This window comes from Cupressus sempervirens, chromosome 3 (genome assembly GCF_028749045.1).
Source record: "Cupressus sempervirens isolate cs-2001-9-10 chromosome 3, ASM2874904v1, whole genome shotgun sequence".
Taxonomy (NCBI): domain Eukaryota; kingdom Viridiplantae; phylum Streptophyta; class Pinopsida; order Cupressales; family Cupressaceae; genus Cupressus; species Cupressus sempervirens.
Window position 1 is genome coordinate 43966784 of NC_143120.1, and position 25515 is coordinate 43992298.

A 25515-nucleotide genomic window follows, 5' to 3' on the forward strand; every position below is an offset into this window, starting at 1 on the left:
AGGAAACCTTCGTAATCTCGAATGCAAAATGCCGACATCTGTATTGCCCATTCCACCTGTGCCTTTTGAATGCTATTTTTTACAAGATGGTTCTCAAGTGTCTTCTGCCACCATTTCCTGCATTCCATTCCATTCAAGCCCTCAAACGAGATATTTTGTACAGTGAGGTGATCGGTTGCAGCCGGTTGTGTTGCTTGCTTGCCCTTCTTTTCACTTGCGCCTGTGCTTGTGCCTCCTGCAACATGCAGTCTTGACGACAAGGTCTTCACATTTCTGTTCATGGTTGTGCTGGTTGCTGAATCTTCCTCTAACTTCTTTTTCCAAGCCCTTTTTCTGACTGACTACATAATTGTCACCTCCTTTGTCTTTTTGCTTGTCAGAAAGGGTTAGGTTACTTGACTCTTTTGTACAACTTATTCCAAGAGGTTCTTCTACTGTCTATTCGGCATCCATATGGGTCTTGAGAGATAGCCCTTTGAATTTTATTGCTCACATGCTACATATGGCCTCTTTGGTTTATTTTGTGTACTGTAGGTTGTTCTTGTTAAAGATATCCTGTATCCTGATGCTATTCCTCCAATCTGTATGGTGTCTTCTAATGGTGATTAATAATCCTCTTATGAAACTTGCTAGGCCGTATGGTGATATTAATGTCGTACTATACTATTTAAGTTTAAGTTTCGATAGGCCTTTGCTTGTGCTGGCCGTATGGTAGTCATTTTCCTTTGCTATATTCCGCTTTATTACGTCCTTACGCCATACGGAAGTCTTTTTTTCATCTCAATATACTACTCTCTTATTGCTATTATTGTCATACGTTATTCCATTATCGCTATGCTTCTATTTATATTGTTCTATTGCATCTGTACACCATACGATACATGTGCTGGTCTTCCCATTTCCTTACGACCGTACGATGAATTTGATGCCTAGATCGTTCTCTTTTTGAGTCGTACTGTATCCACAATTGGCATTAGTGTCTTCCTTCAAGTTCGTATAGGGTCTATGTCCTTCCCCTTCAAGTCTGTACGTTTCTTTCGATGAGTGTGCAGACTTATTCTGTTTGTACTATATGCTCTTCAACCTTGCCGTATGGTATATACCTTTTTGCCTGCAATGTTCCGTGCTTTGCCTTCTACGTCCGTACGGTCTTTTTCCTTTATGGACTTTTGGGTTGTGCAGCCGTACAGTGTATGGTGGAGTTTGTCCGTGTGGCTCTATTCTATGTTCTTATAAGTTTGTACAGTAGGGTGCTTGCTTTAATCTGGACATTTTTTATGTGGGCCTCCTTTGCTCTTTCTTCCTTTGTTTTTTGGTAGACATTTTCTCCTATTATTATTATTATTACATATATACAAATATTACTATTATCTACTATTTACTATTACTATATTTTCATATTGCTTTTGAGTTGTTTGTTCGGTTCTCATTCTCTCCCGGGACCTTTCTTTCATGCTAGATTTTTAATATCGACCCATTTACTGCATCAGCCACTTCCTTCCCATCTAACTTCCATAGCTTTATTGCTCCATTGTCACCCTCTTCACGAATTTTATATGGCCTGACCCACTTCACTTTAAATTTGCCTGGTTTGATCTCATTACGCATGTTATACTTTAATAACAAGTGATCCGGTTGAAACTTGTTGAGCTTTAAGTGCTTGTCGTGTCATACCTTTTGTCTGCACTATGAAACTTCGGTAGCCCATTGCGCTTGTAATCGCCATTTTATTTAAGTTGTGGAATCTTTCCCTTAGACTTTCCATATCTCCCAACTTATTTTCAATTGCTATTCACAAACTGGGTACCATGAATTCTGTTGGTACCACAGCTTCCTACCCATACATCAGCTAGAACGAAGTGTGTCCTGTCGTGACTTTGTACAAGGTATGCTACTCCCATAATGCCGATCACAACTTTTCCTCCCAGTGCTCACCTTCAACTGTGTAGGACTTGTAGATTACTGCAACCAAGATTTTGTTCGTGGCTTTTGCTTGTCCGTTTGCTCTAGGATAGTACGGGTTTGATAGAGAATGGTATATTTTGAACGCTGTGGTTAGTAGTCGAATGACGTGATTGCCGAAATGTCCCCCATGACCACTTGTCAATTGTAGCGGGATTCCGTACCTTGTGATGATTTGCTCATAGATGTATCTTGCCATGCTTACTGCAGAGTTGTCTAGTAGGGCCTGTGCCTCTACCCACTTGGTAGGGTACTTCGTTTCTACCACAATGTACCTGCATCTCCAAGTTTTACTCACCTTGAGGGGTCCGACAAACTCTAACCCCCAATGTTCAAATAATTCCTGTGTGTATGAAGGTTTCAAAGGCATGAAATCCCTTTTCAGTGTTTTCCCCACGCTCTGACATGTATTGCACACAACGACCCACTCCCTGGCATCATTGTGCACGGTTGGCTACCATAACCCTGCTAGAAGTATCTTTTGCACAGTTGTATTTGGTCCCATATGTCCTCCTGCGGGTCGTTCTTGTCCTCCTGCGGGTCGTTCATGTGCTTCCTTCAATACTTTTGGTATTTCTTCCTCTAGAACACACCATTGTAAAATCTGGTCAGGTCGCATCTTATACAACAACCCGTTGATCAATTGAAACGTTCGACTTCTCAGCACTAGTTTCCTCTCGTTTGGCGGCATTTCCCTAGGAAATTGCCCCGTTGAAAGATATTCCCCAATACTTGTGTACCAGGATGGTAGTATGGCAATTTGGAATAGTTGCATGTCGAGAAAATCGTTATTGACTCCCTTCGGTGGTTCTCTTGATTTGATCCTTGATAAATAATCCGCGCTTACATGGATTTTCCCAGGCCGTACCACAATTTCAAATGTAAACTCCTATAACAGTAATATCCATCTGCTTATCTGTCCTTGGATGATTGGTTTGCTTACGAGATATAACAGTGCTTGATGATCTACATAAAATACGAATGGAGTTGCTAGTAGATAATGTCTAAACTTTTGGTCGATGTACACCATTCGGAGAGCCTCTCGCTCTGACGTACTATAATTCTTTTTTGGTTTAGACTAGTCTACTTGCAAAGTGCATCAGATGGTCCAATCTGTGATAGCCTGTTTGTGGCAGTGTTGCTCCAATTGCATAGTTTGATGCGTTGACATGTACATGGAACTCCTTGTCCTAGTTCGGATAAGCCAAAATAGGTGTTGTGGCTAATCTTGTTTTTAGTCCTTCAAAGGCTTCATTTTGCTTTGCTTCCCATTTGTAGGGTTTGCCCTTGTAGGCTAGTTTGTTGAGCGGGTAAGATATTTTCGCAAAATTCTTAATGAACCTTTGGTGGTATCCTATGTGTCCAGAATGATTTTACCTCCGTTACATTCATCGAAAGTGGCATTTCCAAGATTACCCGGATTTTGTCAGCATCTGTCTTTAATCTTGCTTTGCATACGATGTCTCCCAATAGCTTCCCCTGCAGTACCATGAATCTGTACTTCTTCGGGTTTAGTGCGAGTCTTGCTCGTCTACATCTTACCATGCATTCTTTGAGCGCGATCAGATGTTTGTCCTCCGCACTGAAAATTGACCAATCGTCCAAAAATGCCTTAAAGTTCTCGACTGACATCTTGTTGAAGATGTGTAGTATAGTTCCTTGAAACGTTGCCGGGGCGTTGCACAAGCCGAATAACATTCTGTTGTAGGCATATACCCTATCTTCTACTATGAAAGTTGTTTTGAGCCTATCTTCTTCGGCGATGGATATCTGGTTGTATCCAGAAAATCCATCCATGAATGAATAGATTTCATGCCCTGCCACTTCTTCCAAAATACTATCTATGAATGATATTGGGAATGGATCTTTAATCTTTACTGCATTCAAGCATCGAAAGTCCACACATATCCTTATCTGAGTGGTGTCTTTCTTTAGAGATATCACGATCGATGATACCCACTCACTTGTCTGTACCCTAAAAATAATGTCTTCAAGAATTCAATTGATCTCATTAGTGACTTGTGCGACATAGTTTTCATTCATCCGATACTATCGCTACCGTATGGGTACTACTCCTTCAATCAGTGGTATACGATGGACGCATAATTTTGGCAATACCCCTTTCAGGTCCTTTTATGTCCATGTAAAAACGTCCTTATATTACATAAATATTTTGAATGCTGCTACTTTTAGAACTGGATTCCAGTCATCTCCCACAAATATATTTTTTTGGTTAGCCTCGTCCCCCAAGTTCATCGTTTTTATTGTGGGTTCTTCATATTTAATAGGCTTGTCTTTGCTAAATGTTTGTGCTGGTGTTTCGTCTCTCCACGCTTCTCCTTCCTTCACTTCTCTGTATACCTTAAAAAAATCATTTTCCTTTCTTATTTTCATTCTCGACCCCTAACATGTGGCAGCTTAGAAAGAGCTTATTGTAGGAGTTGATGAAATCCAACTCCACAGTTGCCAAGATCACCTACATGCAAATAGCTTGCTGAAGAAAACCCGAAGGAGCAAGAGCTTGAAGCAAACAATGCAAGAGAAAATATTTCACAATAGGAAAATGAAATTGCTATGTGAATGGATGAATTTACAATGAGAGAGAGACCGCTTATAAAAGCCTCAAGGAAGCTTGTAGAACAAGATGGAAGGAGGTAGAAGATAAGGTTGACAACCAAGCATCCACAAAAAAGTGGAACATGCTAGAAGGGAACAAACTCCTGTGTTGTCAACAACTCATCACTACATGCATTAAATACTAAATATTAAATAAATGCATTAACCTAAGTAAGCTTAAGTAAATAGAATAAATAATTAATAATTAATTAATTATTTACTCTAACACCCCCCCTTAAGTGCAACTTAGGGGAATGCCTTAAGCTTGCAAAACTATGATGAAAATGCAGAATGGGTTCTGACAACAAGGCCATGTTAGATACCCATGTACAATGCACGAAGATGCAACCTCTATAAATGGGGAAAGAGAGAAAACTACGTGGGAAAAACCCTCCCCTAAAAAGAGGTAAGTACAAACGTGCTGAAAAATAAAGGAAGGAAGGAAGGAAAGCCTCAACAAGACCCCCCAAGGACAACTTCCACCGGAAATGTTTCAAGAGACTCTCTCAAAACCATAAGTACAACCAGCCCCCCCATGAGAATAGACACCAAAGCCCCCCTAGAATGATGGAGCTCCTGTAGAAATGATCGAACCAATGAAACTCCAATGTGAAAGGAACAAAGGCACATAACAAGGAAACCCCTGAATGAGAGGGGAAACTGGAAGGCCTAGTTGATGCCCAAAAGAAAAAGGATGAGGATCCTGAAATGGAATCCCCAAGGCAGGTGTGATGACACTGTCATGAATGTCCATTGTAGTATCCGCAACAAGTGTACTTGGAGTCTTAATGAATGAAGCTGAACTATTACCTAGAGTGGAAGAAGAATCCTGTAGAGGAGAAAAGTCCTCAACTAGATGTGGTGTAGCAGCCAAAACAGGGATCTCAAGAACAATACAAAGGTTCAAGTATCCTAACTGCACCACATGATGCTTCTGTGAAAGAGAAGAGCCGTGCTCCAATAATGGAGATGGTGGACCAAAGGTTGAGAATGTGTAGAGATGAGCGGAAGGATCAACTGCCCCTGTAGCAATAAGATCTTCTGTAGAACGATCTCGAATGAAGACTAAATCAATAGTGAACTCAACTGTCTTCCCTGATCCACTGCGTGTAATTTGAGAAATCAAGAGAAGGTTGGCAGACAAAGATGGAACATTCAGTACATCGTTAAATATACCATCCTGGATGTGAACTGAACCCTTCCTGCAGACTGGTAGTGTAGTGTTATTCCCCATGCAAATATGAGGAATGGGAGAAGCCTCAAGAGCAGAGAAGACACCTTGAGAAGATGTCATATGGTGAGAAGCACTTGAATCCAGTATCCAAGGAACCTGTGAAGGAGATGTAATAGTAGCTTGTAATGCATGACCCTTTCCAAGATCCGATGTAGATGGCGAAGATGTGGAAGAAGATTGAAAGGTAGACCCCTGTGAGGTAGAAGAGGATGGAGAAGAAACAGTGTTCTTCTGAAGAAGAGCTTGCAAATCTACAATTTGTTTCTCATAGCCATCAAATCTCTTCTGAAAACAATGTGCCTCATTATGAGATCGTTTCCCACAATAGGAAAAGGTAGGAGTCTTGGTCTTCTTTTTTTCCTTCTTCTTAGAAGATGATGAACCGGTAGAAGAGGCATCTGATATCTGCTTTGACTTCTACTCCTGTGTATCCTTGACAAGCAATGCCTGTGACTGTGAACCTGAAAGTGAATCCATCTGATTGATCTTGGACTGTTCACGAGTTAACCGATCACAAAATATCTCAAATGAAGGCATCTTGTGTCTGTCACCCAAGGCATCCATAGTGGAGTAGAAAGTAGAAGATAAGATCTGATACTGTCCCTTCAACTTTGAGAGTATCAAAAAGATACACTTATCATTTGTCTTGGTTTTCCCACATCCCTGCAAAAGTGTACGTAGAGATTCAAATTTCATCAAGAAGTCCTCAATGGTGGGAAAACTGTGAGGTGTCAAAGAAGTCAACTTTGCATCTAGCTGAAGTGCTCGAAACTCATTTACTTTGCTAAACAAAGTCTGAAATTTGAGCCAATAAGCTCGTGGAGTAGTCAAACCATCCAAGTGAAATAGTAGATTGTCTGAAATGTTCAATGCAATCAATCCCATGGCCTCATCCATTTTGTTCCTGTTCTGAGGAACCTCAAAAGGGCGTGTAAGAACAGGTTGATTCTCATCTAGACATGACCATAAGCCCCTTGACATGAGAAGCCATGTCATTTGTGCCTTCCAGGTGTGATAGTTGTGTGGTGTGAGACAGGTCATAGATGGATCCGCCATTGAGAGAAAGAAGAAGATAGAAGTAGAAGGGTCTTATTCTGAAGTAAATTACAGAAAATAAAATGCTCCCCTCCCACAATGTATAAATTGGGCACTCTTTACTTAGTGCAATTATAATAGCTAATTTAGGGCCTATTTCTGAAAGTAATATTTCTGTCCGCAAAACCTATAATCTAATTGTAGATTTGGAAAGTAGACAAAAATATATACACTTTAAAAAAAAATAGAACTTGATTATGTGTCCAGATGAGCCCGTACTAAGCATTTGAAGTGGCAAAATTTGAGAATTGCGAGTTGCAGAAAAATTCAGGAACAGAGATCTCAAACCACTTGCACCAATGTGTAGATCACGAAATCCTACCCCAAAACAAAAAAAATTGCTCGAAAAAACGAGTCCGTATGAGGGAGATATCGTTATTTGAAAATCACTGCTGCAGTTATTTTCTGAATCGCCGACGTGACACCTCCAAAAAATAAAGAGAAAAGCCCAAAAAATATTAGATCTGTTATGTCAAATCCTCTTTCTCCTTTTTCTTCAAATACTGGAAAAAATGCTTTTCCTCCCGATTGAAGAAAAAATACAAACAAACTAGGGTTTGTGTCTTTGAATTGCGGCTTCAAAAAAATCTTTCAAACAAGAAGCAGTAAGGAGGCTCTGATACCATGTAGGAGTTGATGAAATCCAACTCCACAGTCGCCATGATCACCTACATGCAAATAGCTTGCTAAAGAGAAACCGAAGGAGCAAGATCTTGAAGCAAACAATGCCAGAGAAAATATTTCACAATAGGAAAATGAAATTGCTATGTGAATGGATGAATTTACAATGAGAGAGAGACCGCTTTTAAAGGCCTCAAGAAAGCTTGTAGAACAAGATGGAAGGAGGTAGAAGATAAGGTTGACAACCAAGCATCCACAAAAAAGTGGAACATGCTAGAAGGGAACAAACCCCAATGTTGTCAACAACTCATCACTACATGCATTAAATACTAAATATTAAATGAATGCATTAACCTAAGTAAGCTTAAGTAAATAGAATAAATAATTAATAATTAATTAATTATTTACTCTAACACTTATAGTCCCCCATTTGCCGATGGAGTAGGCCGTTTACCGAATCCAGTTCGTCATCGTTGGCCCCTCCTTCCAGTCTAAGGATACCTTCTTCATTGGGTTCCATTCGTTTTTTTCCTTCGTCGTCTCCTTCACCTTCGGAATCTGGTGATGCTGCCTCCTCTCCTAACATCTGTGTATGTAGGTCAATTACAAATCTCTGACCTCCGTCTTCCATGGACAGAGTATTCCATTTCTAGTCATGTTTTATTTTTGTCTGTACTAGCCAGCTTTGTTTGAGGATGACGTCATACCCTTTTCTTTTTAATGGTATAACCATGAAATCCAGTAAGAATGGCTGTGTCTCAATGGTCTCTGTGTCTCATACAAGTTTAGGAAATCCTCCCTTGTCTCTTCTACCAAATTGAATCTCTGGCGTGTTTCTTCAAGTAAGTCCTCGACACTCCTTAGTCTGCTAGGTGAATGTACTCCTTTTGTCCATCTTCGTTCACCACTTCGGTACCCGTCGGTGAGCAACTAAAACTTCTGTCTACGCTTTGCCTATTGTGTGAGTATTAATGCTTCTCATGTTGTGCGTATCTCATCCTTTTCTTTTATTTTATTCCTATCCTTATTAAACAAATTCGGCATTAATCTTCATAACACCTTTTGTATACCAGGTTCAATTGACAACGATGCCAAATGTTTATCGTACAGGGTGAATGGATACATATTGCATTAATAGATTAGAATGTAACACATAATAAAGACTTTATTGATATAAGCAAATGTGCAATTCCAATTACAATGATGACCCATAAATCCATTCGAACGATGTACATATGCTTCCCGAAAGGGTGACTTAACCATCACGCGACCTTTTAGATACCAATTCTACCTGTCCGCTACAATATGGTTTTTACCGACAACAACAATTAATTAATAAATGAAAGCTTATGCAATTATTAACCTCATCCACTGCAGGTGACGACCAAACTGCCAGAGCCACCCATTGCATTGCCAAAAAATAGACTTGCTAAAAATAGTAAGTCCACAACTGGGCTCCCCCAAATCACCCTGTCAGCTCTAGAATCGCTATGATGAGCTAACTCCATCAACTGCATAGACTTGCCAAAAATGGGGACATTACAAGAAGATGGTTCTGAATATACTATCATTGGGTTGCAATATCTCTATTTCTTCTTCCAATTGGATTAGACACAATGACTAAGCAAAGACAATAGGCTGACTGTACTTCCTTCCTTGCAGAATGGACTCTCTGAATTCCTGTTTAGATTTATGATTTAGTTTGTATTCAATCGAGGTGCTGTAGATTTTCTTCTTTGCTGACAAAGTTTGTTCTATTAACTTGACAAATAAACATTGTTCTATTTCTTTCTTCTTCGTATTCATTGGAAATTCATTGTTGTTTATTTGTTTCAGACTTATCTAAATATAGCATGGAAGATTTATGTCAATGGTATTTTATATTTGCCTTCTTTAACTTTTTCTTCTTCATTAAATTGTTTCTTTTATCTTAGGTCTTCATATGTCTTAATACATCTTCAAGCTTGTTTGTTTATACTCTTTTATAGCTAGTCATTTCTTTTTGTTTGTGTATTCATTACTTTACCCCTAACATTTACAGCAATGATAATACTCATCAATCTCCCTAATCATCTGTGACATCAATGACAATACTTTCATCAATCTCCCCCTTTGTCATTGATGGCAATACTTTCTCATCTCTTCTCCTCATTTCTTTAAATCAATGACAAAGAGATGTTAATCAAGCTTTCATCTACAAACCATATCCTCAAATGCTCCCCCTAAGAAGGATTCCTCAATGCTCCCGTATGCTCTATGTTGTCATCAATGTGCTCAACGTTCCAATTTTCTGAATGTAATCTTTAAAACAGTCATTTATCTTGAATCATCTCACACTTCTCTCCAAAGGTTTAATAAAGTATCTCATATATATCTCCCCCTGAAACCATGCTTCTCCTCTCAACCTAGGAAGTATATGAACAGAAAGTTGCACTTGCATTAGTTTCTCCTTCTCCTTTAGTTATCTTTCTTCTCCAAACTTTTGTAGTTTTTCTTTTTTGATTATCTTTTGCATCGCATCTTTTATCATCTATCCATCATCAAGTCTGCAATATTTTGTTATATGCCCATAGTTATTGCTCTTATAACATACAATGTTATAGTTTAAGTATGGATTATAATTTCCACTTCATTGTTCATGAGGACTTCTTATTCCTGTTCTGCATTCTCTTGCCCTGTGACCAAAATAGTTGCATGAATAGCAATATCCATACGAGCTAGGTATATATACTTGCTTTCTATAATCCTTTTTAAGCTCAATTCCTTTAAATTTTGTGGATGGATCTGCTGTATTACTTCCTTGCTTGACAAAGCCTTTGAATGTGTGATCTTGATTGCTTACTTCTCCTTCATAACCTACTCCAGTCTTGCTTGTGGATAGTCTTTGACTATTAATAATCTTTGTTAGAATATTGGAGCTCTTTTCAAACTTGAGACAGTTGTTCAGTTTGGGGTTACTGTCCTCTAGATCCTTTCTTAATTTTTCAATTTCTTGTCTCAATTTGGGACACTTCTTTTTGTCATTCTCAACTTGTTTGGATTCTATTAGTTGAGTCTTTAGTTCTTTAATCTGCATCTTGTACTTAGAAACTTTTTCTTTCAATTTTGTATTTTGTTTGTATGCATAATGTAACTCTTCCATGGCATCAACGTCTTCTTCCTCGCTAGATGACTGATCATTTTCCTCTTCTTCACTAGATATCTCGTCAACGTCTTCATCCTCGCTGCATGACTTATCAACATTTTTTTATTCTTACTCACTGGTCATGGCAAAAAAGAGTATCTCATCTTCTACATCATCACTTTGGTAATCATCATTATTCTCTTCTGACGAGCTGCTTTCTTTCTTCGAGTATAGACTCTTTTTGTCCCTGTGAAACTTCTTTTTCTTAGCATGCTTCTTATCCTTTTTCTTTGAATATTTTTCTTCTTCATCATCACTAGAGTCACTGTTGTTTAGAGGGCATTTTGATGCATAATGTCCCGGTCTCCCGCAACTGAAACATTGAACTTTCCTTTGTTCTTCCCATTACTCTTTTTCAACTTTCTTTTAAAGCAAGCATATGATTCATCTGATTCACTATATGAGCTTTCACTTCCAATTTTCTTTTTCTTTTTACCCATTTTAGATGCTGTAAAGACTGCCCCTGCAAAACAAATGCCACATCAGCAATCTCTGTAATATGCGGAAAAATCAACGAGGGTCAAAGTATTTTGAATATTGACCAGTCAACATTAGTTGATTAACTATCATTAACTTTAACAAATGATACATATACATATATACTCAAGTTTAAAAGGAACCATAATTTCGTTACCAGATTACTCGATATCAGATAGCAGATGGTCTAACCATGATGACCAAGTTGAAATGAGCTCCAGAACCTGTCTAAGATCACAAGGGCGAGAATATTGTAGGAGTGTTTTTCCACCCTACCACGAAGCTGTTAAGCTTCCCCGGAGTCTTTCCTGACATGAAAGATACCCAGCCCGGCAACGAGATAGTCTAAACAAGTAAAACTAAGAGAAAGGTAATAGAATTGTGTGGTAAACAATATCGTGTCCTAAAACCATTTGTAGCCACTCAGAAACTCACAAATCACATAATTAGATCAGGATCCAGCTTATAATAAATCAAATAAATTAATCGTCCTTGTTTCCAATTTCACACCACAACCTTCATATGTGCATGTGAAATATGTAAGTAACCATCATAAGCAACTCATAAACTGGTATCATTAGATATGTGACATAAATTCATCCCATAACTAATATGGTAAATAGGATGAAGGATAAAATGATCACACAGTCAAGTATATATGAGAGCAACATTGCCTTAAAAAGTCTATAACATATTATTCCTAGCATCTTCTAAAAATTGATCAATGTGCATAAAAATAGGTATTGCAATAGACAAGTTTAGCCAATCTATAACCAAGCATTTCAGCCAAGTTGGGCAACATTCTATGACCAAACATTGCTACATAGATTCAGTTATATATTCAAGGTTTATCTGAATTTCCAATGTTTGTCTGAGTATCATAATTATTTTTCTAAGGACATGATATGCAATAATTCTTTCATTTAATGTAACCAAACATTGATGCACCTTGCAGTCAACACATAACTTTTCAATAATGAAATATTTCAGAATCATTGCAATATATTACATGCTAGGTTTGAGTTTGCTTCTTTTTAATATCCATCTAACACTTCAAAATGGAAAATGTTGAGTCCTCTCTAATTTCAAACTCTCATATTGGTATTCCGATGCTACCCGTGAAGAGATTGGCACAGTCAAGTAATCATTACATAAAAACAAAATCTCCATATCAGAATAATTAAAGTAACTAAACTCCATTTAAGAACTTATGAGAATTTAATACTAATCCTTGAGGAAGAATTTGAATGTAGACATAATAACTTATCGCAAAACAGCAATCTGTCATCATTACTCCATCAAAGGGGGTCATAATCATGCATAGAAAGAAGGTCTCATTTACTCTGTTAGATCAACTAAGATACAGGATAACCGAATTTAGCACATATGCTTCTTCCAGTACGTGCATATATCCAAGGCTGTTGAAAATTCAATACATAGGTACCATGTTTATCAAGTTTCCTTGTGAGCATTTTCTAATCCAGAGCTACTAGGTAGAAGATTTGTTTAAACTTAATTTTGTTGATCAGAGGATAAGGCAAGGAAACACTAATACAGTCTAACAATAGGAGCCTTTTAGAATGTGTTCCATTGTTAAATTTTGTTTGTTGTTCTACGCAAAATCTACACACAGTGGTGAATGCAGCTCTGAGATCCATATAGACGTTCATTTTGTGCAAGCCTGGTTCATAGAGCATTATTATTATTTTAAATCAACATTTTGAGCTACCTATCACATGGGATATAGCTCAGAAAACATATTGATTTCAATATTTCTACCTAATGATCAGGTTTCATATATAAGACTGAAATCATTGACAGATCAGTTTCACTAATTCTTTGGCTAAGTCAAGAATCTTGTAAGGTGGCTTACAAATTTATGTAGCTTGAGAATAACCCCACTAATGTCTATTGCTTCCATACATAAAGCAGACAAAAAAATCATATTGGTGATAAGTTCAACAAAAATAGAATCCAATCTCGAATGTTAGATGAATCCCCAACATTTGTTAAAAAACTTTCACATACTGTCAAGAAGCCGCAATCTATAAATATTTCAATGTACGTTAATGAAAACCTAAAGACAAGGTTCAGGAAATGAATGTGTTGTTGATATATCCAGGTGGAATGAAGTCGGCTTTCCTGATTACACTTACATTGCCACATATATTGGAAAACCCTATATTCTTACTGTAGATGAAAAGAGGTAAGACCCGAGGGTTCGAACTCAGTATCTTGACATTAAAAAGCAACTTAATTTTGCAGATTTCTTCCGAAATACTAAGGAAAAACGCACAACCACCATCCAAAACTGTACAAATTGCATACGCATAAGTAAATTAAAATGCCTACCTCTGCCTTGGGGCAAGAAATCTTGAGAGAAGAGGGCAGAGCACTGATCTTGAATGTCAATCACAGCCCAAGTAAGACTCCACAAACCCCTGCTGTCTTCCCATCCACCACTGATACCAAAACCCTCCTCCTTCCAGCCGTCGACCTCTTTTTCCAATCTGCCGTGTAAGCACCATCACTGGTGGGTATAACCACCATTCTTGGACTTATGCCTTTGCAGACCAAAAATAATAATCCCCCCCTGCCAAATGTGATCAAGGGCTACTTATATCTGTTGCTTCTTCTCTGCATGCAAATGGAAACCGCACCATGACTTTTTAAAAATCTCTGTCCTCTGTCTGAAACACTGCAACCTCAGATGATGAGCAATGGAAGCGATTATACCTCCGGTCACACAACTCAGCTTACTGTAAATGCTCTCCTTAAATCAATATTTTCTGTACTATTTTCTTTTTTCATCCCTCGATTTCAATGAATTTCGAACAATTATTCATGCTCTTCGTTTTATTTCAGAAGAGAAGAACTGGATACATGGCATTGAAACTGGCTGCTTCCCCCTTGCATGTTCTGTAGCTTATAATAAATATGTATCGTGGAAGAGAATTAGGAGAAAGGCATCATGTTCCAATAACCGTCCTCTTTCCATTCTTTGTTAGCGCAACTGAATTTGCATGCAACACCCAAGATGACCTCTTCAAACTAAATGGTAACTGATCCAATCCACTATATCCAGAATTAATGATAACTAATTCTAATCATAATTATAATTATAAAATTGGTTTATTTTGCCATCCACGTGGAAATGTGATGCCGATCATTCGGCGAGAAGAAGTTGGTTGTGACAGATGCCTTAAATGCTATTTCGTTCTTTGATTCATTTCCTTCAACCAGCATTTCATAAGCAATAAGGATTCCATGCAATTCATCTTTTGTCAACTTATCTAAACCTTTTCTTTCTTCAATTGCAGATATTTTAGAATTAAACTTCATAGGTAGTGATTTTAAAATCTTTTCAACCACAAGACTTTCTTTTACTTCCTCACCAAGAGCTTGCATAGAATTGACAATATCATCTACACAATTAAGAAAAGTGGCTATATTCTCTTCTTCCTTCATGCTGCGACTTTCCAATGAGTCTGTAGTTTGGATTTCTTTACATTCTTGATTCTTTCATAAACATTTTTTAGCTTGTCCCAAAAGTCCTTGGCCGATCTACAATGCATAACTTGAGAACATTGATTCGGCAAGATTGCATAGAATTGCATGTTTTGCTTTGGCATTATTTTCACATTTTCTCTTTTCGTCTGTGTCCGTTGGTGGGTTTTGCAGCAGTGTATAACCATCTACCACTGATTGCTAGACATCGAAGCCATCAGATAAGTTTCCATTTTTATACTCCAGTAAGCATAGTTCATCCCATCAAACATTGGCATTTTATTTTGAAAGATTTCGCCCATTGTGATCTTTTAGATCTACCTTCAAGCAGTTATATAAGGAATCAACTCTGATACCAATTGAAGACCACATGATTATACTGAGGGGGGGTGGGCAGAGGGGGTGAATCTGTATAATAATGAATTTGCCAATTTAAAACTTTTATCCAAACAACTAACTTCAAATGCTGAATTGAACAATTATGCACATGACCAGTATAACACAAGATTTATGTGGAAACCCAATTCGGGAGAAAACCATGGCAGATAAATGCTTTTATATAAACTTGTTCTTTTACAATGATTTTCTAGGCTACGACCTATTAGAGGCTCCAAATCCTATGTTTGTTCATTGATTATTTTATTGACATTGTTGATTGCAGCTGTAGGACTTGAGATCTTAAAGGGTTTTTTGACTGGGAATAGCTCTAATTCAGTGAAGGTAGGTGTATAAAATTCATTACATAAATATTTATATACAGATACTTTTATTGAAGATGGCTTCTGACATGGAATTTGTCTTGCAAAATCTAGACTTCTGGTCTTGCAGAAAATCAACCTGTGAAGCATGCATCTACTCTTGCTAAGCGGGTAATTAAATTCCTGGCATTCTAGGGAGATTTTTTCTTGGATTTTGTTTGGAACTCGCATATGCTTAAAATTTATCTATGTATCTCTTTGGCTAATCATGATCTTTTTAAATTTTTGATAGGGATTCAACTCTCCAATTTCTCTACCATTCTTTCTTGGGACTCACAGCTTGAGTTTCATTTGTTGTGTATGTAACAAATATTAATTTTTGTTTACTATAGGTAATTGCATGTCTTGATGTGAGGGCAAACAACAAAGGAGATCTTGTTGTCACCAAAGGAGACCAGTATGATGTGAGAGAGCACAGTGAAGAACGTGAGGTGAGTATCATATTCATCACGATTCATTCTGTGAATTCTAATTTTGACATAACATTTAGGTGGTTTAATGCTCTGAAGGTACGGAATCTCGGGAAACCAGTTGAGCTTGCAGGGCAATACTACAAAGATGGAGCTGATGAGGTATTTCTCTTTTTCAGCCTAATGGACTTCCTTGGATGGCGCAATTGTATGTCTTTTTTACAGAAAATGCAAAATAATAATGAATCCGTGATTCAAATTTCTCAGATAGTTCTGTACTTGCTAATTTGATGAGGGAATTTTTTATTATGGGTTTAAATGATAAATTTGTTGTTTACTGAAAATTGTTACTGCAGGTGACCTTTTTAAATATAACAGGTTTCCGTGACTTTCCTTTGGGAGATTTGCCAATGCTCGAGGTAATATATGTTAGCTGCAATGTACTGTTGTGTGTCAGATCTTGAGTAGTGACAAGTCTGAGCTAAAGGGAAAATCTAGTATTTTTTGTTTTATAGCTATGAGGAGTATGCTATTTACAGTCCACTCTTCTTTACAGGTATTGCGCAGGACATCTGAGAATGTGTTTGTTCCACTTACCATTGGAGGAGGAATCCGTGACTTTACAGACAAAGATGGACGGTGAGGTTATAAATTGATTTTTTTGGTGCACAGTACAGTTTGAAGAGTGATATATTGATTTGTTCTAGAGTAAATTATTTTTGAGATGATGAGATATTTAATGAGCAACTAAATTACTGTAGATAACTGTTAGCTGTAGTTTATTGGATGGGAATAATACTTATGTTTTAATTAAGAATGGCAATGTAATGATAGCTGATTCTCAGGTAGTTGTAGGCAGATTGTGACAGTATACTCAACCAACAGTCAAGCACTTTATATAATAGTTGGATGGCACCAGGATTGGATGGAATAGTTCTATTAGGTCCAACAGGAGGTTAAACTGGATTTTAGATTTGTAATTAGGCCTGTATGCCTATTTGTAAGCCTGCATGTTGCCGACCAGTTGTAATTAATTTATGATATTGCAGATGTTTGATCTAGCATTCTCCCTATTTGGTGTTGTTTTTGTTTGTGACTCTTGTTGCACGATCTGGATTGTTTTCCTTGAGTACCCTCTTGTCATGGCTGCATCAAGTAATATTAGAGCAAGTCTTTGTTCTTGGGATTGTAGAGTCTTGTAAGTACTTGTTGTGGGGTGGCAAAGTGAGGATTTGAGCCACAATTGCAGTGGACTTGGATACAGTTAGCCCGAAGAGGAAATGCTAGAGGTGTTGAAGTACAGAGAGATGCAGATCCAACCGTGATGGATATGCTGAGACAGATTGCAACATGATTGGAAGCTGTTGAAGTGGTCCAGAGAAGAGGTTGACATGTTGAACATATGAGCGATGAAGAAGAGGAATAAATAATGGAAGATGATCAACCAGAGCTCGATCAAGGAGATGACAAACTCCTAAGAGCCCTAACTAGGGTAAATACTTGACTGCATTTTAACCCATTGGACTATGATGGCAAGTTGGATTTTGATGAATTAGTTGATTTGGTTACAAAGATGGAGAAGTATTTTGGCTTTGAGGGTACAAGTGAGGATGGGAAGGTGAAGTATGCTTGCAGAAGGTTGAAGGAACATGCATCCCTGTGGTGGGAACATTTGGAGAAAGACAAACAAACAGAGAAGAGGCAAACCAAAAATTAAATCTTGGGATAGGATGGTGAATAAGTTGAAGGCGAGTTCTAACATGTAGATTATCAAGTGAATTTGCTTCAAAAATTACAAAACCTGAGTAGAAAGAATCTAGTGTGAAGGAGTATACTTAGGAATTCTACAAGTTAGACATCAGTATTGAGGATGGCATTGAACAACTTGCATGGTATCTTAATGGTTTGAGGTTTTCTATACAAGATGAAATCAGTTTATTGAAGTTGGTAAGTGTGGAAGAGGCTTATCAATATGCCCTAAAGGCTGAGGAAAAATTGAACAAATTGCATTAGCAGAGACAAAGAGGAAGAAAAGGAAGATTTCAGCCAGGTAGAACATTTACTAGAGGAACATCTTTTGCAGAGAAGAACAAAGGCAAAGTAGAAGACAATGAGGATAATTTACACTAGAGGCATGATAAGAAGTTTCATCGGAATGGTGGATAGAATGGTTATCAGAATGAGGGTTATAGGAGATATGATAAGATGTTGAGAGGAACTTGCTATAGGAACTTGCTTTAAGTGTGGAGGACACTGAGCTTTTGAATGTAGTCAGGGAATTTGAGTAAGAGGGTAGAGAACAGTGGAAGAGCTATTTTTGTAGAAGAGGAACCTACTAGATCGCCAGGGCCCAAACTAACTTGTAGATGGAGAAGCTTTGATGATTAGAGCTCTATGTTAGTCTGAGATTGATCAGGAGTCATTGTAGAGGAAGAATTTGTTCTGGACAATATATAAGGTTGAAGTAAGTATTCAAAGTTATAAGTAATAGTAGTAGTTCGAATAATTTAGCCTCAAATAAGTTGGTAAACAACTTAATGTTGTAGATATTGAAGCACCCGAAGCCTTTTTAGATAGCATGGATTCAGGTAGATAATAAAGTACTAGTAATTGATTAATGTTTGGTAAACTTTAAGATTGGATCCTATCATGATGAAGTTCTGTGAGATATAATGCCTATGGATGTATGTCATATCCTATTAGGTAGACCGTGGCATTATGATAAACAAGCATTGCATTATGGAAGTGTTAGAAAGTGGGAATGTGGGGGGTGAATTAGTTATATAATTAAAATGACTCTCAATATCTTCTTTAATTTTGAAACATGTAAACAATAGATGCAACAAACATAGAGCAATAACCATACATAATAACACCAGATTTGTTAACTAGGGAAACCCTTGAGTAGAGGGAAAACCACGGTGGGAATGATGCCCGCAAGATGATGTACTAATATAAAAGTTCCTTGTGAAAGGATGGACCTTGTTAGGAGCCAATGAAATACAATCAATACATATGTGTCCTTGTTAGGAGATTCCAACCCTATTAGGAGTTGTGCTAACCCTGTTAGGAGTTCAAGGGAAGACAGATGGACCCACTATCCAAGCAACTTTAGTACTATTCGCATTGAATAATACATGTACGCATCAATAACTGTCCAACAACTACTTATCTTGCCAAATACAATTCTTTGTAAGCTCACCATGCCTCAACTACACCAATCTTTGCTTTTTGATCAAAAAGATATTTGCATTCAAGCTCACACAATACATCACATAGATATGACAGCATATCACAATAAATGATCTCACTGATCACAACCACACACTACCTCAAGGAAATAATCTTTCCTTTATACGAAGTCCTAAAATAAATTATTGAGTGGGCCTTGAGGCTTTCCCAATTTACAATAATAATATAGGACCAACTTAAGATATTACAATACACGTTATATTACATCATTACATCTTTTCACAATTACAAGTAATTTGTCGGCTCACAGTATTCATAACTTTACATTTTTTGATCATTTGATTATGCGTGTTTAACCAAGTCATCTTCATCATGTCTTCAAAATGTGTCTCAACTCGCTCAACCATATTTCGTCTTTGTTAGGAGATAAAATCCAAACAACTGTTTCCGCTTTCCAAAAACTATGTCTGAAAGATGCCTTCACTAAGTTCTTCATAACTCTATCCAGTCTTCATATTTTTGTATGCGGTTTTGGCTGTAGCATCTAGACATACTCTAGAACATAATCCCAAGTGTGCATAAGCTGATCTTCAATCCTTGAACCGCGTGAAGCCAATCTCTGATTGCTGCTCTTCCAGTCGTGTCAGAATTAACAAGTATGTTGACCTCAATAACAAACTGTCATGAATGCAACACATAACCATCGAATCTTGTCTCCAATGCTGCTAGGATACTCCCCCATAGGAATAGCATCAACATTCATGCTAACAGGAAGAAATAACATATATACTATCATTGCAAATGGGATGAAACAAGTTTTGTTGCCTTCATAAGAGACTCATAAGAATGAGGTGTGTACCAATGTTAGAGTCTATTTGGTTAAGGATGAAAATTCTTAGATGGCTTGAGAAAAAAGAGTAGGTGCTATGCTTTGATTCTTAGGAAATCTGAGTTGAAACCAGAAGAACAACTAGAGGAGATAAAATAGATGCTGACAGAATATGAGGATACTATCTTAGATAACCTAATGGATTACCACCTATGAGAAATATTAACCATTGTATGGATTTAATTTTTGGAGAGCCAAATAAAGCTACACACTAAATGACACCAGCAAAGAATAAAGAACTAAATAAGTCCAAGATTTATAAAAGAAGGTTTTGATCGAAGAAAGTATGAGTCCTTGTGCAATGCCTGTAGTATTAGCACATAAGAAGAATGAATAGTGGACAATGTGTATTGATTTTAGAGCTATAAACTGGATCACAGTGGAGTATAGATTTCCTTTCCCTAGGATGCATGACATAATGGACTATTTGAGTGGAGCAAATATTTTACAAAGATTAACTTGATGACAGGATATGATTAGTTTGCGATTAGAGGAGCCAAGTGGAAGACCACATTCAAGACAAATGACGGACTTTATGAATGGTTGTTGATGCCTTTTCCACTGACTAATGCACCGAGTACTTTCATGAGACATTGAATGAGGTATTGTTGAAAATATTGGGTAAATTGTGAATGTTTATTTGGATGGCACTTTGGATTTCAGTAAGGTAAAAGATGAGCATTTGTTTTATTTGAAACAAGCGTTGAAGAGGTTGAGAAAAGTTGCTGATAAACGTTAAGAAGTGTAGTTCATGAAGGGAGAATCAATATATTTGGGATTTGTGATATCTGTGGATGGATTAAAGGTGGACCTTGAGAAAGTAAGAGCAATTGTTGCATGGCCTGCATCAGAAAGTGTTGGAGAGGTAAGATCATTTCATGGATTGGCTATTTACTATTGGAATTTCTTTAGGAATTTTTGTTCAGTTTGCAGCCCTAGGAGTGAGACAATGAGGGGAGACCAAAAGGATTTCAGGTGGATATTTGGAGCAAACAATCTTTTTGGGTTGTTGAAACAAAAGGTGATTGAAGGGCTTGTGTTTGCACAACCAGATTTCAGTAATGTATTTCAAGTAGGCCGTAATGCAAGTGGGAATGCAATTGGAGTAGTGTTGAGTCAAGAAGGAAAGATTGTCACATATTTTAGTGAAAAAGTTGAATAATGCAAAGAGAAGATACTCATTATATGATCAAGAGTTCTATGCCACATGTCAAACGTTGAAGTGGAGACAATATTTGTTGCCTATGGAGTTTGTTTTGTATACAGATCATCTAGCATTGCAATAATTGAACCGTCAATGCAAGTTAAATCAGACACATGAGATGGGTAGAGTTCTTGCAAACTTACATCATACCTCTTCTCTTCTTCGCACAAATCACTATGAACTTATTTGCCTACTTCGAGAATATCATCCTTTGCTCACTCAACTTGTATATGTTCTTCTCTTGGAATGAAATAATGATATAATTTATGATTTCCTTTGTTTCCTTGATTTGCCTAGCTGGTTGAATCGTTCCTTGACCTCTAGTAGGTTCTGTCTTGCTTGGGCAGCAAACATCTTTGCATTCTTTGCTTTTTGTAACCACTCATCACACATATCTTGTGCCCTTTTAATGTCATCCATGGTATGATGTACAAAACTATAACCTTTTTTGCTTGAATCCACAATATGTACTTCATGTTTGACACCTCCAAGTTGAGTGCCAACATTGGAAAACTCAACAATACCATCATCTTCATGTGTTAGGGCTGCCAACTCATGATTTTGAATAGGTAAGGGACCATTGTTCCATATCAGGGAATTAGTCATCTCATACATTTGTGTGATGTCTTCATAAATCTTAATCATCTCTGTTTTAATGACTAGATGGTCATCAACAAGTGCCGGTTCACTACATATGAAATTTTTGAATTGCCTTGACATAGCTGATCACTTATTGTTGGTTTGGAAAATCCTGGGACTGACTTTTGAATATGTGATTCTTCTTTGCCTAAATTCTCACATGGTTGAAGTGAACTTGTGGCTTCCCTAATCTCTTAGACAACTTTATGCCTAGTCAAAGAATCATGATGGTATGATGTCAAGACATAGTAGACTCTTTGAGTTCTCCTTGATTGGTTAAGTTCTTCCTCAAATCTGAATTAGTAATGTTTTTCACCATGCATTCTTGTAGGACGTCTTTGAGTTTTCCTTGATTGGTTAAGTTCTTCCTCAAATCTGAATTAGTAATGTTTTTCACCATGTATTCTTGTAGGATGTATTAAAGTAATGTTGTAATTAGTAGTAGTTAGGTTTTGTTGGGTTTGGTAGTTAGGAAGTGAGGGGATGCGTCTATTGCTTTTTTAACCAGCAGACCATTATATATGAACTTTGAATTCTGATTGATGTACTCATGTTTTTGGTATTAATAAAGAAATAATGAATGCTCTATTGGTACTATTGAGTCTCTTTTATATTGTTTGAATCTATGTTATATTGTTCTATGCATTGTGCTTGATAACCATTCTACATTTTGGCGTTGTTTCCCAAGTTTGAACTTGGAGGTTGTTGATTAGGTAGGATGGAGTAATGGGAAGACCCTTCATACCATGTATACAAGTAACAAATAGTGATGGAGAAGAGGAGGAAATAACCAGAGATCAGTTGACACACGATCTAGTGACGACCTGGGATGTTTTAGTCAACCAGTACATGAAAGGGAAGCTCGTGGGAGAGCGGTTTTGGAGAGCACGGTATAGGAAAAACTTTTGGTACCACCAGCCGTGTACGATCTTCTTGGATAGATGCCTTGACTGTTGGCAAGAAATTTTATACGCGTAGAGGAAGAAAGAGCTGAAACAGAAAGAGAACGAAGAAGAGAACAAGTGCTGCAATAGTTCGCGGAAAGGACATGAGAACTGGATGAGCATGACAATTCAAGGAAGACAAATAGGCACTAAACCGATTCATGCTTCAGATTCCAAATAAATACCCTAGGTGAGGGCCAGAGGAAGAAACTGAGGAAGCTGCCTTGCCTACTCTGCATTTCCATCAGCATGAGGAGAGACGTTGCAACTTTAGAGGATTGGTGAACCAACTAGGGAGTACAAATCAAATCGAGGAAAGGTTGATTGAAAATACTATAGAAAGTATAGCCAACTTGGCTATTTGGAAGCACCACGAAGGATGGCAGGATCTTCAAACCCTTGCACAAAGGGAGCATCAGCAGGAACAAAGTTCAAGCTTCTCACAAGGAGAATCTCAAGGAGGAGATATCATTGGACCAAGGAACCATGAATCTAGCTTGTTAGGAGGCATCCCGATAGAAGGGGGAGGAAATGCCCCGATAGAAGGAAACATCCCGAAAGGAGAAAGCATCCCGGCAGGAGGGAGCGTCCCAATAGGAAGGAGCGTCGCGACAGGAGGAGGCATCCCAGCAGGAGGGGGTATCTTGATAGGAGGGAAGAGAAATAGGAGGATGACATTGGACAAATAAAAACTCCCCAAGTTTATTGGGGAAGAATTAGAGGACCTTGCACGTCATTGCAAAACATGTATAACAATATGGTAGGCCAATGGAGAAAATATACTGATGAATGATCGAAAGCGTTTCCAGCCACACTCAAAGGGATAGCTATTGATTGGTATGCAAACTTGGAGGCGGCAAAGAAGACCACATGGAAGGACCTCTGTACTATCTTTGAGGAAGAATTCAGATTCCTACGATGATGAGATAGTAACGCAAATCTACAATTCACGACAAGGGAAAAATGAATCTATGAGAGCTTACAGTAAGAGACTCAAGGAGTTGATAGGGAAATTGGATGACAAACCAACAGATGGATTGAAAAAGAGGTGGTTCATCGAAGGGCTAACCCTGTCCTTTTGAAGAAAAATGAAAATTGTACCACCATCATCCTTTGCAGATGCGTGCACGCATGCAATGGATATAGAAAGTGTAAATAAAACCTCCAAAGCAAAGAGATAGGGAAGCAGGAGTGGAAGTTCAAAAGAAAGTGGGGATGAATCTAAGACCATCCAAGCTTTGCAGAAAGACATGACAAGGCTAATGAAGGAAGTAACAGGAAGTAAGGAGGAGAAAAGAGAAGAAAGGGAATTATGGTGCTGAAATTGCGAAAAAGGACATGCAGAAGGGACATGCTCATGCAAAGCCTTTTGTGAAATTTGTCAGTTGTTGGCCCACACAATCAAGGACTGTCCCTACAATCTAAAGGCATGGAATGTGCAAGTATTCTTTACCCAAGGGGAGCAATCCACACCGCCTTCTAGTCCTCCATGAAACACGAATACAAAAGCCTCATCGGGAGGATATAGAAACAATAGGTGGGGAAGCAAGAGCAGTAATAACAACAATAACAATACACCAAGGAGAGCAATCCAGTTTGATTCTAAAAGAAGACTTATGATCCAATGCATGCGTTGCAACGAATGTGGTTATTTTGCACAGAACTGTCAAAATGGTGGAGGACAGGACATAGGAATGTTGTGTAAATGGTGCGGGCTGAGTAACCTTGAGGATACCAGTTGCCCTAGACAAAAAGGGGTGAACATGCTCGATATTGCAGAATCGGAGGGCAACGTATTTGCTATCACAAGGATGCATGCCAGGAAACTTGATTAACTGGATGTAGCTAAAGAAAAAGCAAGATTTCAGGAAGCAAGAAAGGACATTAGAGATAATATAATAAAGGCAGGAGACGCGAGTAGGGCTAAGATTACAAAAACCCGATTGGTGCCAAACATCATGAAACAAGTACTAGAGATCACCATCCATGTCAAAATTGCAGATCTATTAGAAACATAGTTGCGGATAACAATAATATAGGGAGAAAGTATCAAAAGCGCACTCTACAAGAAAGAGTAGACAGAAGAAGTGCAAGCAGGAAAAGGAACAAACTCCTTGCTTACCATAGGAATGGGGAGGACACCGATAGTGGTGGAAATGGAAATAATGGGGTATAAACTATCGAATACTATTTCCGATGGAGGATCTGGTGTGAATGTCCTATGTGAGGAAACATAGAAGGGAATAAGGAAACCAACATTGGTCACTTACATTCCAATTGGTGGGTGCAAACTAGCATGTAATCAAACCAAAAAGGATCTTGATGGGGCAAAAGGTAGTAATTGGCACACAACAATTCCTTCTGGACTTTGTGGTGTTTACCTTGGAGAAGAAACAGTACGATGCGCTATGGGGAAGAGGATGGCTAGTCACAACAAAGGCCACCCATAATTGGAAGAGGAATAGCTTGTCCATTGAGGTAGATGACAAAAAGTACATAATAGATCTAAGGAAGTAGACTGTAATTCAGGACCTAGCATCAAATTTAGAGGCAGAGGGAGAAGATGGAGAAGGGGTGGACCCAAATGAAGGAGTACTCCGACTTGGGGAGTGTTGAGAAGATGAAACAAGTTCCCTCAATGGCCTGTTTCACTGGTATATGGGAGACAAGAAGTATTCTAGCTAGAATGTAATATGTTGCAAATCCAAGAAGCTGAATTTGAAGAAAGATATTTGGAGGGCTATAAGGAATATAGAAAGGGTACGACAACCCTTAACAATAAA

At 38.0% G+C, this 25515-nt stretch overlaps 1 protein-coding gene across 2 annotated transcripts in view; it reads left to right on the top strand.

Moving 5' to 3' along the window:
* AT-HF (HIS HF) overlaps window positions 1-25515 on the top strand; it is a 181886-nt gene that overhangs the window by 68429 nt on the left and 87942 nt on the right. For both annotated transcript variants that reach the window (XM_089818261.1, XM_089818262.1), the window contains 6 exons: window positions 15358-15416; window positions 15509-15565; window positions 15787-15885; window positions 15964-16026; window positions 16221-16283; window positions 16421-16503. In XM_089818261.1, the coding sequence (XP_089674387.1) occupies window positions 15358-15416; window positions 15509-15565; window positions 15787-15885; window positions 15964-16026; window positions 16221-16283; window positions 16421-16503 (424 nt within the window). The remainder of the gene's footprint in view (window positions 1-15357; window positions 15417-15508; window positions 15566-15786; window positions 15886-15963; window positions 16027-16220; window positions 16284-16420; window positions 16504-25515) is intronic.